This window comes from Acipenser ruthenus, chromosome 9 (assembly GCF_902713425.1).
Source record: "Acipenser ruthenus chromosome 9, fAciRut3.2 maternal haplotype, whole genome shotgun sequence".
Classification (NCBI taxonomy): Eukaryota; Metazoa; Chordata; class Actinopteri; order Acipenseriformes; family Acipenseridae; genus Acipenser; species Acipenser ruthenus.
Genome location: NC_081197.1, coordinates 18,582,290 through 18,602,006, shown reverse-complemented (window position 1 = coordinate 18,602,006; position 19,717 = coordinate 18,582,290). Strand labels below are relative to the sequence as shown.

The 19,717-nt window shown below is 38.9% G+C and overlaps 1 protein-coding gene across 10 annotated transcripts in view; it reads right to left on the bottom strand.

The window, feature by feature from the left end:
- Nucleotides 1–8,408: 8,408 nt before the first annotated feature.
- The window catches only part of LOC117405606 (roundabout homolog 2), a 714,952-nt gene continuing 703,643 nt past the window's right edge, over nucleotides 8,409–19,717 (bottom strand). For all 10 annotated transcript variants that reach the window (XM_059031304.1, XM_059031303.1, XM_059031309.1 and 7 more), the window contains 3 exons: nucleotides 16,230–16,499; nucleotides 13,633–13,833; nucleotides 8,409–12,706 (listed from right to left, as the gene is read on the bottom strand). In XM_059031304.1, coding sequence (XP_058887287.1) covers nucleotides 12,705–12,706; nucleotides 13,633–13,833; nucleotides 16,230–16,499 — 473 coding nt within the window. In that variant the 3' untranslated portion in view covers nucleotides 8,409–12,704. The remainder of the gene's footprint in view (nucleotides 12,707–13,632; nucleotides 13,834–16,229; nucleotides 16,500–19,717) is intronic.

The window sequence follows — 19,717 nt, the reverse complement described above, 5'->3', positions numbered from 1 at the left end:
GAAACAGCTCAACCCACTTTGTGAAGTAATCAACAATGACCAGGATGTAAGTGTTACCTTTTTTACTTCTGGGGAAAGGTCCCATTAGGTCCAGACCCAGCATCTCTCCTGGCTCCTTCACAGTAGTGGACTGGAGTTGACCTGCAGGTTTGGTGTTGGATGGTTTGTACTTCTGGCAGGTTTGACACTCCTTTATGTGGTGCCATGTATCTTTACGGATGGAGGGCCACCATGCAACCTCCAGCATGCGCAACAGGGTCTTCATCCTGCCCAGGTGACCTCCCAAAGGGTTGTCATGGTAGTGGTGGAGGAAGGAATCCGTCAGCTGTTCCGGAATTACCAGCTGGTATCGGAATCCTTGTTTAGGAATGGGCACCCGGCGATACACAAGTCCCTGCTGTTGGATGAAGGAGATGCGGTTATCATTGGCAGTATTGGAAGCAATGTCATTGATGATGTCAGAGATAGCTGGGTCTTTGGACTGAGCGGCCGCAATCTGGTCCATGGTGGTGGGAAGATCCATGCTACTCGCAGGGGCATTGCTAGCACACACTGATGCAGAAGGAGTTGAAGGTGGTACAAGTGGAGCTCTGGAGAGTGCATCAGGTACAAGATTCAGACTACCTTTCCTGTAAATAACGGTAAAAGTGAATTGTTGTAGGCGAAGAGTCCAGCGGGTCAGTCTGGAAGAGGTTTTTGGGTTATTGAATGCCCAGGAGAGTGCAGCGTGGTCAGTGACAACCTCAAACTCCATCCCCTCCAGATAATGCCGCCATTTTTCTACTGCCCACACGACAGCGAGACACTCCTTTTCAGATGTGGAGTAGTTTTTTTCGGCAGAGTTCAGTAATTTGGAGGCGTAGGCTATTACCTTCTCATCATCTCCTTCTAGCTGAGTCAGAACCGCTCCAAGTCCTACATCGCTGGCATCAGTAAAGACTCGGAACGTCTTGTTGATGTCCGGGTGAGCGAGGACTGGAGGACTGATCAAAGCTTCTTGGAGGAGTTTGAAACTCTTCTGGCACTCTCCTGTCCATTTCCAGGGGACATCTTTCTTTTTCAAGTTGTTAAGTGGGGCAGCAATATCCGCAAACCTGGGGATGTACTTGTGGTACCACCCTGCCAAACCTAGGAACCGTTGAACCTCCTTCAAGTTGGTAGGAATGGGATATTCCTGGATGGCTTGGAGCTTGTGGGGATCAGCAGCTACACCCTCACCTGAAACCACATGACCAAGGAAATGGAGAGTGTGTTTAAAGAAGTGGCATTTTTTGAGATTGAGAGTAAGACGGGCCAGATGAAGTTTGTGGAAGACAGCTTCGAGGTCTTGAAGATGCTGTGCGGAGTTTGGTGAATAGACAATGATGTCATCTATGTAGACGAAACAGATCTTCCCTCGGAGGTCTCCTAACACTCTCTCCATCAGCCGTTGAAAAGTGGCTGCAGCATTTTTTAACCCAAATGGCATTACATTAAATTGATAAAAACCAAAGGGTGTGGTAAACGCAGTCTTCGCTCTACTTGCTGAGTCCATCGCCACTTGCCAGTAACCCGAGCGTAGATCAAGGGAACTGAATACCGCAGCACCACTCAGGGACTCCAGGATGTCATGAATGAGGGGCATGGGATATGCATCAAAGACAGTCTTTGCATTCAGCTTTCTGTAGTCCACACAGAACCTGTAACCACCATCTTTCTTCTCTGTGAGCACCACTGGAGAGGACCATGGGGAGTTAGATGGTTCTATAACTCCGTCCAGCAGCATGTCTTGGACGTGTTCCTTGATTAAAGCCTTCTTCAGTGGAGACGCTCTATACAGTCGACCCCGAACAGGGACTTCGTCCTCAGTGGAGATGGAGTGACGGGTGACTGTTGTCATTCCCAACTTATCAGTGCAGACTGAAGACCACTTTTGCTGGAGGTTCTGGAGTTGTTGCTCGACAGGAGATGGTTCAGCTGAAGTGATGGTCATGGTCACCTTCGCCGGTTGGCATGGTTTTGGATCAGAGGTGGTAGGTGGCTGGCAAGATGTATGGAAGTAGAGGCTGACACTCGATAAGGACCTGTCCCAGGAAGCTTCCCCCTCATACCGTGGCAAAAAAGGATGGTAGGAGAAATCCTTCTGATGTTTGACACCATACTGCCTATTGACAATGTCAATCTGGGTATGAGTTTTCTCCAGGAAATCCAAGCCTAGAACCAGGGGAAACGTCAGGTGATGATCCGGTAGGATATATGTGCCTAGAAACCATATCTCTCCGTGGAGAAGGTAAGTGAGGCGAACTTGACCTTTGGCCTGGTGTGACTGTCCATCCGCCAGCATGAAATACTGGTCCTGTGCAGACTCCAGCTCTTCCCCTGGATGAGCGATCTTCCTCCAGAGACTCTCTCTCATCAGAGTGAAGGTGCTCCCAGTGTCCAGGACTGCAGGCCCTTGGAGCCCTCGAACGCCCACATCCACGATCAGCAGCGTCAGGCTTGCAGCAGGAACTATATTTTTCTTCTTCTGGCTTCTCACCATGCTGACCTCTGCCGGCTTCTTCGTAGCTCCTTTATGGCTCTTCTCGTCCTGAAAGGCTTTGCTGGAGTTTGACTTGACCCAGTATTCCCGCTGGGCAGCGTTGTCTCTCTCCACCTGGGTCCCGATGCGCACCAGTTCTGCCACTGTCTTCACCGTTCCCCTCAGACAGCTTGCCATTTTGGGATTACAGCTGTTTAGAATGCGACAAACCAACTCAGTCTCCTCCAAGTCTGGCTTCCAGCGCAGACATAGGGCACGGTAGTCATAGGCGAAGTCAAGGATTCGCTCGTCAGGCAGCTGGACTCTGGAGCAGAGTCGGTCTTCCACTTCGGTCTGGTAGTCAGACGGCAGAAAGGCTTGACGGAAGACAGTCTTGAACTGTTCCCAGGAGTGGATTCCCTTGCGCTCCGCGACCCACCAGCTCTTTGCTGAGCCTTTCAGCACACTGGACATGGTTGCCATGCTCTCATAGGGTGTCATGGGTCGTAGCGCTAGGAATTCATCACATTTGTCCAGGAAGTCAATGGCATCGCTGCTGGCCTCCCCGCCAAACTCTGGGAAGTTGATTTTAATGGGCAGCTTTGCTTGGGAAAGACTTCCTTCAGTTCTGGAGCCATGGTAATCAGCAGACCCACCATCAAAGGAGAATTGTTGTGGTGCAGACTGCTTTCTAGAGGAGAGAGACGGCAAAGAAAGTGGTAGACGAGGGGTGCTGGTCTTTTTGAAGAGTTTCTTCAGCTCTTCTCCCCACAGCACATCCCGGCGTTTCAGGCACTTCACCACTTCCAGATCCATTTCATCAAGGGCCTCTTGCCTTCGATTCTCTATATCTGTGAAGCGTCCTTCGATGTAACCTCGCAGGACCTGTTCACGATTAATGCTGCTCTCCTGTAACTCAGACAGCTGTGTTTCCAGTTGCTCAACACGGTCAGTGAGATGGGAACAGTACTCAGTCAATTGCCCTGTCACAACACTGTCAGTAAGGTTCCCTTCATCATCATCGCCTCCAGAAAGATCTGCCCCTTCCTGTGTAATGTACAGGTCACTAATGCGGGTGGTTCTCTCTGTGATAGGCTCTCTGATAGTCACATGGGGTCTATCTCCAATCTCAGAGAAGTTTAGCGAAGTCAAGGTCTGATTTTCCATTTCTGACATTAAGTTCCCAACAATTTAAACTGATGAATTTAGATTTGAATTTAATGACACAAAGGGTCCCCGTACGGGCCACCAATTCTGTAACGATCACTCTGCACAACTGAGAAGCAGTTGCACTGTCCTCCCTAAGGAGAAACTACTGGCCCTATTCCTATAGCTAAATAAGTCAGCAAGAGTGACAGACAGCAAAAGCAGGGACGTCAGAGGTGTCAATTTCACGAACAATCAGTTTATTATTGTGAACAATAATGTCAACAAATGAAAAAATGAACAAATGAATGAAATGAATAATGATAAGTAAGGAATTCAAATAATTGCAGGTAACAGGTAAGAAATAAGATGGTACAGATAAATATGTAGGGACAAACAGAAGGCTAAACAGTATCACCAAACAGAAATTAATGTAGTGTCCGGAGGGTCTCCAATAAACCCACACTCACAAACACAACACACACAGATAGACAAAAGATGGTGGGAGAATGACAGGTAGGCCCAACAAGTCCAGTAATAGCAGGGTAATTGAAATCCATACAAAGTAACAAAATAACAAAAAAATACAGGAAACAAAGTATCAAATTAAAGTAGAAACAATCCAAACGAAAAAGAAATGATCTCACCCAAAAATAAGGCAGTCCAGCAAAGTGTTCCGAAATGATGGTGATTGTAGAAAGGTGAAAACATTGAGTACGTTGAAATTGTTGAGACTGTCCAGTAGTGTTGAGTTGAATGGTGAACAGTTGTTTGGAAAAAATCAGGAGGATCAGGAAAAAATGGAGGCTGTCACACATAAAACAACAAACACTAAACAGACCTAGAAAAAACAGCTAAACTTAAACAAGTAACAGTGAAAACAAAAAGAGCAGTTTAGACAAAGCGCAGTGACAACAGAAAATAAACGGCAAGCTCGGAATTACAATGCCCGGAGAGCACACTGTCAGTATGAAGAAGGTGAGTTAGTCTGGATAAGATCTCACCCCTTATCTGATGTCTCCGGAAAGTTTTCCGCAAAACTTGCCCCTAAATGGTTTGGGCCAGCTCTTGTAACCAAGAGGCTTGGACCCAACAACTACAAACTCAAGTGGGGGGAGCCAGATTATGTCAAAGAGGATACCGTCAATATTGTTAATTTAAAACGCTACTATGGCGTTCGTCCCTTGCACCTCCAGTGTGGGGGGGGGGAATATGTAGCAATTCCCATGCTACATAATGTGGGTGTAAGTCTCACCCACCTGTCCCTTTAATTAGGGTCAGTAGCCTGGCCAGGTTACTGACCCTAATTAAAGGGACAGGTGGGTGAGACTTACACCCACATTATGTAGCATGGGAATTGCTACAATGTTATATTAAATTGTTTATTGTAACATATTTTTTAAGAACATATCCAATAGATTAGAATACTTAGAATTACTGGACATCTTCCAAACAAAACGGACAGGGGGTCAAAGTACATAAAAATACCGGACAGTCCGGTAAAATACCGGCGGGGTGACAACCCTACTGTAGCCTATTTAGCAAATGGTAACCTTAAATCGCTATTCCCTCACTGTATCAAACCATTCTGTTTTTGACATTTTTTTACATTTTTATCATTTCTGTAGTTCACTACTATTTTTTATTAAGTAAATGGCTGAGACGGTAAAAACATATATTTTTTTATAGTCGGCTACTTGCTGTCAGCTAAGTATTGTATTTTTCTTTTCCAAGTGGATCGGTCATTTCATAAACCTGCATATAGATCACAGAAAAACAAATTTGATTAACAAACCAGTGGTTTGTATTTAGTAGATTATATGGTTGCATTAGAGCTGTGGCCAAAGGTTTTACATGACCCTATAGAATAAAGACATTTTCCTTCATAAAGTTGAATTAAACCTGCTGAATAATGTTACGTTAACATATTGAATTACATATCGCTTTGCAGTTTTCCACATACTTAATGATAAACTGAAAGAAAATTGAAAATTTTGGAATCTAACATGAGCTACTGTACAACTATTATGGCTTCCAGTAGGCTTTTGCGATATCATTTTGTAGTTTCTTTGATTACATGATGTTAAATAAAAGATCTAAATTATGTTCATAGAGCTGTACATTATATTTGAGTACATAGCCTACTGTGTGGTACTAACAACTGCCATTCAATTTTTCTACACTATTGTAGCAGAAAGCCAGCCTTGTAGTGCATAGCGCTCATGTGTGTCCGGTTTGGAGACTAGCGGTATTGCACTGCATAAATGCGGTGCCGAGATGCATATGTGTTTTACGGCCTTAACTCGAACTAGTTAATTTTTTTTCAAAGTAATACTTTAACTACTTATAATTTTGTTCAAGTAACTTGTAACTGTAACAGATAACTTTTTTTAAAGGAACTTCCCCAACACTGTACAAGAGTAACAGGGTATAAACCGATGTCTGTTTCTTAGCAAGCATCTTCTATACAGAATGATCAATCCTCCCCCAATGAGTAGTTTCTTATAACCCATTAACATTATATTGCACTCAACAGCAGCATTATCCTTAATCAATGGCAGTCAATCAGTCAACTCTGTCTGTTACACAGATTCTCCCAACAACCTCAGGGATTAGCTGCAGAGTCGTTTCGATTCTGAGTCACAATACCAATGTACAGGTGGGGGCTGTGTGCAAAATGAAATGCTTGTGTTTGCCTTAACCATTGTACAAAAGTTTCAATCCCCTCTGGACTTGTGTTTGTTTATTTTCCCAAGCTCATAATCAGTTATCTTGTCTCATAATACTGCATGTTGCAAAAGCAGCTTCAACAATTTTAGTTCCAATGGCTGCTGGAGTTCATTAACCTTCTGTTTGTGTGTATGTGTAAGCAGGGAAGCAGTAAGCTTGCCTCAGCCACGACTGATTGATGTCCGGGTAGGTGTGGACGTGAAAGCCGACATCACCGCGGACAGAGTTGACAGCTGAGTGTGCCAAGATGCTGTGTGAATGTGCAAGACCGTTCGTTGTTTTTGATGTCGCCCAGGCTGACAGGGGCCAGTGGATTCGAGTATCTGCAAATTGTGTGTGTCTTCTTCCTTCATTTTCCATGGTATGCTACAATATTAATGTGGCCATTGTAAATCATTTTGGGAACAAAAATGGCAATAACACAAAGGCAAAACACAAATTACGCGGTCACCAATTACCCAACAACCGCGTTATAATGGGGTAGCACTGTGTGTGTGTGTGTGTGTGTGTGTGTGTGTGTGTGTGTGTGTATGTATCGATATATATATATATATAAGACATAAGACTATACCGACTATAAATGCTGTAGCATTTTCATTGTAAATCTCTTGTAGATATACAGTATTTCCCTATAGAACCCTACATTTTAATACAGATCTCATTTTGCTTAAAGGTAAGTTTACATTAGCTTTAATACTGGAGGAAATAGTTCGTTTTTTTTTAAGAACCCAGGAAATTGTGTTATGACTATATTCTTTGTTCTGATAATCTACATTTACCTTTATCTATTAAAATGTGCACCTGGAGACATGAAGAGAACACGTTGATGTTGAACTTCTTTCCAAGCATCCCTGCAGGCAAATGAGCTTTGTGCAAGCTGTTTCTAAACACCCAAAAGGAAGACGAGTATGGTTTAATCTTTATCGTTCAAAGCAATGTCTTAGGCTCATTTCTTTCAGCTTTTTTTCTGGCAAGTTTCTGGCTGCGTTATTGTAAATCTTGCCTGCTTGTCTAGTTAAGTAGTTTTGCTGTTTTCATGTTTAACTGTTGGCAATATAATCCAAAGATGATTAAAAAACATCAGTGACTTCAGATTGCTGTAGGGCTTTCCATAATCATTTCTGAAAACTTCAAAAAGAACTCCACATTTCTATTACAGTATATCTCCTTATTTTCAGCAGTAATTCTAATACAGTACAGCACAAATCTTGTGTATAATGCACATAAACTGAGATGCCATGGGTTGCACACTTTATACAGTTATAATACCTCATGTACAACATGCACTATCCTATCAAAAACAACTGAGTATACTGTGCACCTAAAACACCCAGAAATGACCCCAGTATTTATAAATGGGTGGATGTTACATTTTAACAAACAGTGATTGTCATTCAGTACTGATGCATGTGTTATTTATACTGTAATATATAAAAGCTGCATCTGCTTGTAAGACAGTAACAGTCACAGTAGGCAAGGCCTATGTTAACAGAATGCTAATGGTAGGCTGTCATTTTGGCCAGTGCAAGACTGTACACATTAGTTCTGTTTCAATACAGTCTCAAAACTGCCATTTTGGAGAACATACTTGGCTACCGATTTCCACCGCTAATTATCACTTTTCCCAGAAACGCTAGACAAGAATAATGAAGTATATACTTTCAGTGCCTTATAATGAAGAAGAAAGAATATGTAATACCTATTAGTAGATATTGCAGTTTTGAACAGAGTTGTCTTTCTTAGACCTCAAACAGCTGATGTTTATTCCTCCAGACAATTTGCACACCTTGCAGTGTTGTCATGCCAAAAGTGCCATCCTGGATTTCTATGTTGACCTTCATTCTATTTTGTCAAACTCATGTATTTTATAAGAGCTCCAATAAGAGGTTTAACAATGCCTTTTCTACCATGAAAATAGCAATATTATTTCATCCTTGCAAAAGAATGCTACCCCTTCAAATAAAATGATCACAAAATGATCATATATTTTTCAAATTGCAGAAACAAACACTTGAAAATAGGAACCTTTTCTCATTTTTCAAAAATATTTTATTTGTTGCTAGTGATCCAGGTACAAGGAGAATGGAGTTATTGTACAGAACATGAGAACTAAATTTGTAAAAGTTTTCTTAGACAAACACATGCAAGTGAGTACAGAAGAAAGAACAAAATGTAAAGACTGCAACACAGCTATAGGATGTTTCCATCCTTTTCCAGTACTGTACAGAGAAACACATTTTCTTTTTTTTTCTTTTAGCAAAAAGTCAACACACAGAATGACTACAAAGAACCAACATTACTGTATGAAATAAACAAATGAGAGAGAAAGCCATTGAACTCTTATCCTTACAAGCAGAACACTTTCCTATTGTCTTGTCAGGCAAAGTATTAGGGGTGGTGGGGGGCAATTTTAAAGTTCATATAAAATATATCTTCAAAACCAAAGAAAGCTAATGGTTAAAATGCAGTACACAATGTGAAGCTCCTTTGAGGCTCTTGAATGTTTTGTTTTTCAAATGAACAGAACAAATGCTGAAACTCCTTCAGTAAATTGCTAACATCCCTCTGACATCTTCTTGTTTCTCTGTTGGCTAACCCAGTTTACATTACACAAATGTATATTTAACATCTATCATATATCACAGTATAACGTTTAATAAATAGAAAACAAACAATGCTGTGATTTAAAAAACAAACAAACAAAAAAAACATTTTGTAACAAGGGTGCTACAGATATTTGTTCAATTCATCAGCCTTTGTCTCCCACAATATTTTCTTTATCTCCACTTTGTAATATAAATCTGAACTTAAAAGCCACTGCTAGTGAATCCAAGAGAGTGTTATAAGATAAAAATAAAAGCAGCAACAACCACTGAGTTTATAATTGACTGCTAAAACAACTGGAGATAACTGCTGCATCTCATCTCTTTAATTAACTGTAGGTGTGTATATATATATATATATATATATATATATATATATATATATATATATATATTTTCCCCAACAGAAGGTTTACACATTATGTTCAAGTGCTTTTGTCATATTTCACTACTATAGACATGCATTTAAACTTGTGTTTGCTTTAAATAATTCTGTGGTAATAAAAAAAAAGTAATTGACAGAAACAATCATAAAATGGACAATTAAGTGTCGTGATGCAGTCACTTTTACTTGGCTTCGATGTCTTGTGTTAGTGTTCATATTCACTACAGCCATAGTAATGGCTAAATAAATATGTATGCACAAAATGTATACACACATTTCTATAGTAGCCCAATAGGCTACCAGAGTCATTTTAAGTAAAATATTTTATTTTCTTTGTAGTATAGTCTTAATACTTAGCTAAGGTCAAATAAGACTTTTGGTGGGATGGGCTGAAATACATTGAAATCAATAAATATTGCTGAATTCATATGAAGGGTAGGACAATTGGGATCCTAAGAGGTATCAAAGCATCAGTATCAGTACATACTGCATTTTTCAAAGAGACATATCCAGCCAAACTGAGCTTTTGATCTAAACATTCATATTTTACCCAAGAATGTCCTGGTTACTGGGCCTGGGAATTATGTGGTTTTGATTTGAACTGTCTTATACCCATATTAAGAAACACTTGAGTGTTAGTGCTCACTTGTGTGCCAAGTTAATGATTGCTGATATTGAGAAAGCACTAACACTCAATGTTTCTGAATATAGCTGTTAGACATTAGTATTCTAAGACAGATTGGCTTCTTGTTAAGAAAGAAGGTAAATACACAACCGACATGAAAAGGTTGCGATCTGGCTCCATAGATGCTGCCTGACAGAAGCTGGAAACAGTAGTACAACCCCAGTGTGATAAAAACAGCTGAGCCTTACCTTGTGATGGCATGAATACAATGTTACACAATTGATCACTTACACAGTCCAATGTATACTACAAGCAGGCAGGTAAACATACTAGAACTAGGTCAAAACCTAATACTGACACCATTTTATTTGGACTTCCCAATTTTTTTTTCAAATTTTGTATTTAGTCACACTGAGCAGATGGTGTTTCACTAAGAGCAGCCTAACCTCCATACTAATGCAGCAAGTCTCCATTTAGCAACCTTTTTCAGTGCAAGACTATGGGGTGTGGTGGGCTTCATTAAAGAATAGCACCAATCAATTGCTATTACGTGCTTTACTTTTAGCCACAGGAACAGTTCTTTAGACAAATACAGCTTGTACAATTACTACTATGCACTCAAAATACTCCAGTGGAATTAAGGTTGAGGCACCCAGTTTTGAAACAATGCACTTTCTGCTCACATATATTTCAAAGGACATACATGAACACTTTTTCGTTTAAACAAGGCTATGTGATTAGCTTTCCACAATGTTAAAATGTTTTTCCAAGTTTAACATACTGTGTATAATTTATTAAATATTACAAAACATGCATACAATCTGAGCAAAGGGTAAACAGTCATTTAGGTGTTATAGACCTGTATAAATATTTTATTGTGTGTGTAAAGGAACAGTCAATAGACATTCATTTTTTTGTTGTTGTTTTTTTTCAGCTAAATATATTTCCTCACAATTACACTATGTTAAAGGTGCACCATGTTTTTTTTTTAAGGACAAAATATCTACAGTAGTTATTGTAAAATTATGAACTTGTTTATGTTTTTATAAATGTCTAAATATTTTAATGTATTATTTAAAACCAAATGTGAGAGAGAGAGAGAGAGAGAGAGAGAGAGAGAGAGAGAGAGAGAGAGAGAGAGAGAGAGAGAGAGAGAGAGAGAGAGAAATAGCACCAGAACTTTAAAATCAAGAGATACTATCTGAGCTGGATACTGATCTGTTACACTATTAGAAAATATCATGCATCTTTAACTTAAGCCACAAGGCTAATTGATACACTTTATTTGTAATTTCCTAAGATAACCATGGGAACATAAAGCTAGTGGTAAAATATTTAATTATTCTGGGCTTGTACCTTATCATCTTTCTTTGTTCATAGCATCAGTTCCAATTTTAATTTGTAAAGTGAATGGTGATTCTACTGCTGCAGCGAATAAAATATTCTACTGGTGACAAATGTAAAACCAAATTTCCTTTAAAGCTTCAAACAGTCTTGTTTTCGGATATTCAAGGTTTCAGAAAATCAATTTACTTTAGATTCTAAAAAGTCATTTTTTTGTATTACTTTAGAACAGCATTTGAAACAGTGAATCTCACTTTATTATGACAAGCTGAGGGACACATGGCAAAAGGATGTAACAAATGGGTAGATGTCAGGAGTGACAATGTAAACAGTGCCAGATAGGTAAAATGTACATAAAATAAGATACAGAATGATATGGCCTTCAGTATACAGTTGGCAAATTACAAATAATAAGATATAAGGACATAATAGGAAACTGAAACATTGTGTTATGCCCTTTTGGAATACTGTCCTTGAAATGTACTGTCATTGGGTCTTCAATTAATTTTTTTTAATAGGGGGTTTTGTGGATTACAAGGCACAAGCCACAGGCAGGACTAATTGTAACACCCTCTGTTTAAACCAACTCTAGTGAAACACCTATTTGGTACTATCATTCCAGCTTTTTTTTTTTTTCCAAGATTACTCTAAGTAGTGAACCAGATTTATCTGTTACCATCACATGTCTGTCACAAGCCTACTTAATCCTAGAAAGGTCAGGCCCCATTAAATACAATATCCTTTCTAGTGTTGAAGATGATTCAGCTCTTTCCAAAAGAAACCTCCTTTTTTACAGTTTACAGTACACAACGCCCTTCAAATTCAGTCTGGTTTTCTTCATGTCACAAGGAGTTAAGGTTTTGTGCTTATCACCAAAAAAATTGCAGTGCAAAACATTAAACATATAACAAAAATGTTATACAATAAAACAATTATTTTATGGCACCACAGCCTATTAATTCACGTATAGTACAAATGACCAATAAAAACTGACTATCATGAAAAAAAAGCTAAAAAGTGATCTTGCATAGCAATGCAACAACAAAAGATTATTTACAAAAACAAAATCCCTTTGCCTTGGAGGGTGCTCTTTTTTGTTTCTCATTTGTCTTTAAATACATTTCATTTTCTTTTTTTTTCTCCTGACAAGAAATAGTTAAGGTGGGAGGTGTGTTTCAGAGGACAAAAACATAAGAAGAGTAACTGTGGGATATGTGTGTCTGTGTGTCTTTACATCACATTTACAGTTTCTTTTTTTTCTAATAGTACATAAATAAGGAAAAAGTTCATTACACCAATGGGTGTCATCACTTCGGTGAGATCAGACCTGGTGGTGTCAGAAGCAGCTAACGATGCATCCTTTTCAAATTACTCTACAAGAAATGCAGAAAACAGAAGCAGTTAGTAGCAGTTAGTACAAAATGTGCACCATATTTCCAGGTCACATGTACCAATCTCACATACAATGTAATACCTGGATGCCTCAACAGTTGCAAACAATAAATTAATTACTGGAAAAGCAAGGGTTTACTCTAGTCACACTATTCCACATCAAGAACAATCACAATTCAAGATGTAATTAGGAAAGACGTTCATGTTTCATGTATGGCACTACATTATACTGCAAGAAAAAAAAGAAAAAAAAAACCTTGAGTGCAATCTAACCTTTGGAATACATCAGCCCAATCTGATCTTTACCAGGAATTATATTTCTGACAATATAAGAGTCACGGAGAGAATGTAATAAATTGGTGTGTGGGTAGTATCTGGGCCTTCGGGTTCACTGATTTAAGTGCTCTAGATATGTTTGCCCTGAAGTGCACAAACTGTGTATTATTATTATTATTATTATTAATTCTAATGGGCTCCCATGAGAAGACGTTCTAAGACTTTCTCTAGCAAAGCAGCTTAAATAAAAATGAAATATGTTTTTTTACACACACACACAGTCGGGTCACAAAAAAATTTACCAGTACCCCAGGCTACCAGTTAATTCCAGTGCAGTAAGTGTAATCGCTGAACCAGAAAATGGCATATGCTGAAGACTGTTCTGTCTTGTAGAGAATGAAAGGGATTCTCTACAGTTTTCAATTACCTGTCCTTTTTATCTCTGTCCATCGATGCAGATGTTTTGAATTCATTACATTTTCACAGAAATAAGACATTAATTGTAATTTGACAGAGGAAAACGCTACTGAAACAGAAAGAGAGGCACCTTTATAGGGAGGGAGACGAGCAAGCCCAGCCTCTTACTGTCGTTCAACTTTTCCAGAAAGGCCTTCTGCCAGAGAATACGTACATAATTCACCAGAGTACTGTCCTTGGCCATTTGTTCCCATGTATCCTAGATCTGGGAGGTCTGTGGTGTTACGTTGGTGAGGCCCCCTTGTGACCTCCCCTTTCCTTGGTCCAGTTGATCCTTTTGAAGAAGATGTTCCTGAAGAACTGTGTCCTCCTGGAGATGGGAAGCTGGGCTTGCTGTATGGCACCAGTGCCTCTTCTGGAATAAATGCAAAGAGAACCTGTAAGTCTCACTGCCACATGCAGGCTAAGTGTAAGGATGTAATTATGTCTCCAGGTACAGACTTGAGTTGGAACATGAGTTTGAATGAAAGCTACCTAAATACATCATTTTGCAATGAGACGCTTGTCTTAAGATACAATATCACAAATATAGAAAGGATAAATTCAGAAGCATTTAAATGAATACAATAATGTATTTAATTTATGCGTACATTTATCACATGGAATCCTCCTTACAGAGTACCCAGTGCCACTTCCTAGCACTGGAAATTATTGTTTGCTGCAAAGGTGGAAACTCTCCTCAACTAGTGCCACGGGCAGGCTGGAAAGCCAATCGATGATACATAAGGGACATTTTTAAATGACATTTCCAATTAATAGGACCGTCATAAAAAAGGTAGTTTTCTACAACCTGTGAAGATATTGTCCTTTACAATCTTCACTCTATAATCCAGTGTTCTGTTTGATACATAAGCACAGCTCAATTGTATTGTTGGTTCAAGGTCACACAACCCAAAGCTATTCAGTTGCATGTAGAGCTTTCAGTTGCCCTGGTGAAGGCCAGTTTTATAATTAAAATGATACACCACATACTGGACATAGAATACATTTTAAATGCTGAAAACTGAAATTGTAGCAATTAAATTATTCAATCAAATCTAGTAAAGTAAAAAAATAAAATAAAAAAATGCTAATGCTTTTGTTGAATCAAAAAGTCATCATTTTTTATACATTGATGGTGCTGGGCGGTGTTGTCATCACACTCTAAACATATTGTACTCTCGACAGTGGTTTTTTCAGACATAAAGGGAGTTGATTTTTCAAAGGATTGCAACAGCCAAATCTATTACATTTATCTTGCCTTTATTTGAAAGCAGAACGGAAGGAGATAACTGAATTTCTAAGAAACTTTTGAATACATCCACAGTTCTTTTTACTGGGCTTTTTTATTATTTCCACTGGATTAGAAAGCATGAAAAAATTGAAATGGTGGACCACAAACGCATTAAAATCTCCAGAAGTACAGTGCAGGGTGCGTCCCCACCTGTCGCTACTGTTTAAATAATGTACCTGTAATATTTATTTTCATTTTTTAAATCCTGACAACTTTTTACACTTATAACTTTAAAATCTGTTTCAAAGCTCTTTTCAAAATGTCCACTCTAGCGCTGGGGTTTGAGATCATAACAACAAGTGCTCTGGCTTTTCTGTTCCATACCACATCATGGATCGTTATTGCTGTCTTTCCTGTTTGACAATGGGCAATAATAATAATAATAATAATAATAATAATAATGTTATATGTGTAAAAAGTTGTCAGGATGTTAACAATGAAAAGAACAATTACAGATATGTTATTTAAAGAGTTGTAGCAGCATGTAACGCTATATTTTCCGGAACCCCGCTATGCACTCTTTAACTGCAAGTTCAAATTGAGGAAGTAGTTTAAGTTGCATTTATAATTAATACAAAAAAAGTGAATTACTATGAACACTCAACTCGGAACCAAAGAGAAATGAATGGGTTCTTCACATTTTATATCATACCGCAGGGTTAACCATTTTAGATAAATAATTATTTTAAACAATAATTCTTCACTTCTCATGGGATTCACCTCAAGTTCTGAGGTTAACAGAAGTAGAAAAGGAAAATGAGCCAAGTCTGAAACTAAGATGACAGGACCAAAATAACAACCCGTCAGAACACTGGCAATTTAATAAGGGTAACTGCAAGAGCCTGTCTTCTGACTTGGTGGTCTTGCTTTCCAAAGCTACAGTGAGGGTAATTGATCTTTGGATTCAAAAGGTTTCCAGTACATCTCCCTCACTATCTCTATTATTTTTTTAATGCTGTTATGATACAATGCAATAGGATGTCGGGCACAATAAGGGATACATCCAAATATTTCTGAATCCGACTCCTCAAAATATTTATTGCAGACAACTGAGCATTGTTATAAAGGTTGTCAAAAATGTCACAACGAGTTGCCATTATTTATATTGAATAAACCTTGAACTGCCAGATGTAATATGAAGGCCTTGAAAACTGCATCAATATATGGCTGAAATGCTCCACAGTTATACTGTTATAATTTCCATGACAAAATAGTGAAATGCAACCTTGTTTTTCAATACAATACAAAACCAATATGCGATTGATTTACTTCAGTGGCTTATTGACCCTGATCCTTGCCTAGCATGGGGGTGAGCATGTCCTCTTGGCTGCATAAATAGTTGGGGTTTTTTTGCAATTTTGTAATATTTATGTGAAAAAATATTAGAATATTTTGTGGAAGCATGAATTGGTCTGGTCAATGAATGTATTGTGACTCAATATTATTGTTAACCACTTTTATCAGCTTTGTTAACCCACCTGATCCATGTGCTTGCTTGTGGAGTCTCCTCATGTCATCGCTGCGCTCCATGGAGCCGACGCGCTCCTGGGCTTGCCTCTGCCGTTCCAGAGACATCCTGGTCTGCCGCTCCAGGGAGCTCTTCTTCTCCTCGAGGCAGGAGACGTGCTGTCTCTCCAGGGAGCTGGCCGTCCTCTCTGCAGAGCCGCCCATGCCCATTCCTCTCTGCCCTGAACCTGAGTGCAGCCGGGATCCCTGGCATGGAGGGGGGTCTGGGGGTGGAGGCAAGTCTAAGAGTAAACACACAAACAACAAGGTTTAGCAATGCTGATAGGGATTGTTTTACATGTATAATTCTTTCTCAGTGGATTTTGTCCAGTGTTTGAAAATGGAGTTCAAAAAGTCAGTATTCAATATTATGCATTTATGGGGGGAAAAAGGGTAATATATTTTCATACATGTATCAGGGCTACCTCTTATTTTAAGAGTGCTGTCTTGTGCATTATTTGTAAGAAATTATAAGTCATATTTTCGTATTGGCGTATGTAAGAAAAATGCTTAGAATGGTCAAATCTGATTTGAAAACTTTTTTCTAACTGCAAATTAAGTCAAGGAATTATATATATTGGGTTTAAGTGTCAAACTACATGCCAGGACTGGCCAAACTTCCTGACCCTACGAGCCGCATACCAAAATTTTCATATGGCCAAGAACTGCAAGACACATACCGGTACTGTAAAACATGAAATGTTTGCGAGCAAGACATTTTAAATACTAGCATTGTTTCACATTTTGTTTTATTCTCTCAGATATTATAAGGGGATCTTGCACTTACTCTGTGCAGTAGTTATCTCTTGATGGCAGCAAAATACACAAGAACAAGCGATACAGCATTGCAGAGCTTTACACAGTTTCTGTGTAATGTACTGTATGAATTAAAATGTAACACTGTGGTGTTTTACATTATTTCTGTTTATACTGTATGTATTATGCACTTTAAATAAAATATATTAAGTTATTATGAAGCAAAATACGATAACTGCCCTGGCTTCACCAAAAAACACCACATAAAACTTTTTGTAAGGATTCTTTTTGACAAGCTCTTCCCTTCAAGATTTTAATGCTGTTTTTTTGGTTTTTGGTTTTTGTATGAATGCTCTGCGTTTTAAATACTTTTGAGAGCTTTGTGGATGACAAATGCACTGTATTTATTTTGATTGAGATTACAGTACCTGCGCATGACGAGGTGTAAGATATGTAAATACAATATACATATTAGACCTGCAACATTTAAACTTGCATTCTCTAGTCTAGTGCCAACACTCCAATTTTATACAAAGATTCATTCACCTGAATAAGGACGTTTGGCATGACCAATATTCCATGCCATACAAAACTCTCTTAAGTTGTTAAATCAGCTAAATCGTTTGAGGTTGCTCGCCTTGTACAGACTACAACGATTTGTTGCAGATGAGACACAGAGGTTTACCACAGTGAAAGCAAACTCTTCCTCCCATTCTGGCTAAAGCCTCATACTTTCATTTAATACTCGTGGAGGGTTTGCTCAATGCCATTGTCTCCACGAAGTGAACAAGCACTTTACTCAAAATTATGAAACTGACTTTCAACTGCAGATCCGGCTTTCACCGAGGTGATCGAAATACGCATGTGCCAGCGAGCGGTGTCGAAAGTCAGCAAGTGATGAAATGTCCTTGCAGTGAACATATGCAGGCTCAAAGAAACAAGAGAGAAGAAACAATAATTAACACAAATTAATAGAGAACAAAATATAATAAACTTGTGTTTATTTTTACTTTTTCTCTTGTTTCATTTTTGTTTATTATTCTTTCTTCAGTTCATTTGAGCCGCAAAGTGTGCAAAACAACAATTTCAACACTTAGCTGCTGTAATGTGCTGTTATACCATATTACTAGTAATTAGAGTCATACTTTGATGTTGTTGTTTTGTTTTTGTTTTTTTTTAAATAATGAAAGAAATGTGTCAGCTTCCTACTTGAATGCCACTGAAAGCACTAAAAGGCTTGTCAGCATTTCTTGGAAATGTATGGCTGCTTTACATATTGCTACTTCAAAGCTTTTGTTCAAAATCCAGTGAAGACTGGCACTTTTACAACACTTTTAAAACTAAAACATTTCCAGACCACCTCTACACTGGATAAAACATTAGAACTTATTGCTAAAACCGGACTTTGGCTCTGGTTCCCCAGCATGTGTAAACCACATGGAGAACACCAGCGAGGTAATATCTGTACAAGGCAGCATCCTGAAATGCAGAACACATTTTTTTTTTCCATTTGCAGTTGTAGATTACTCAGTCATAACATAATTTTGATAATATCTCATACCACAGTACTGTAGTATGTGCAGGCAAAATTGATTTATATAGTCATAGTCATAGTTATGTGCTAGTGAGATAAAAAGATTATTGCCCCATTACAGGTAGTGTTTGCATGCAAACAGACCTTTAAAAACTACTGTACACTGTTTTCAGAACATTAAATGGATATACTTCTCATAATACCATAACTATAATATTTTTAGAACATTCATCAAAGCAGAATGCATTTTTGCATAAAAAAACTCCATCAGGTTTTCTTCCAGAATGGTCCTGTATTTGGCTCCATCCATCTTCCCATCAATTTTAACCATCTTCCCTGTCCCTGCTGAAGAAAAGCAGGCCCAAACCATGATGCTGCCACCACCATGTTTGACAGTGGGGATGGTGTGTTCAGGGTGATGAGCTGTGTTGCTTTTACGCCAAACATAACGTTTTGCATTGTTGCCAAAAAGTTCGATTTTGGTTTCATCTGACCAGAGCACCTTCTTCCACATGTTTGGTGTGTCTCCCAGGTGGCTTGTGGCAAACTGTAAACGACACTTTTTATGGATATCTTTAAGAAATGGCTTTCTTCTTGCCACTCTTCCATAAAGGCCAGATTTGTGCAGTATACGACTGATTGTTGTCCTATGGACAGAGTCTCCCACCTCAGCTATAGATCTCTGCAGTTCATCCAGAGTGATCATGGGCCTCTTGGCTGCATCTCTGATCAGTCTTCTCCTTGTATGAGCTGAAAGTTTAGAGGGACGGCCAGGTCTTGGTAGATTTGCAGTGGTCTGATACTCCTTCCATTTCAATATTATCGCTTGCACAGTGCTCCTTGGAATGTTTAAAGCTTGGGAAATCTTTTTGTATCCAAATCCGGCTTTAAACTTCTCCACAACAGTATCTCGGACCTGCCTGGTGTGTTCCTTGTTCTTCATGATGCTCTCTGCGCTTTAAACGGACCTCTGAGACTATCACAGTGCAGGTGCATTTATACGGAGACTTGATTACACACAGGTGGATTCTATTTATCATCATTAGTCATTTAGGTCAACATTGGATCATTCAGAGATCCTCACTGAACTTCTGGAGAGAGTTTGCTGCACTGAAAGTAAAGGGGCTGAATAATTTTGCACGCCCAATTTTTCAGTTTTTTATTTGTTAA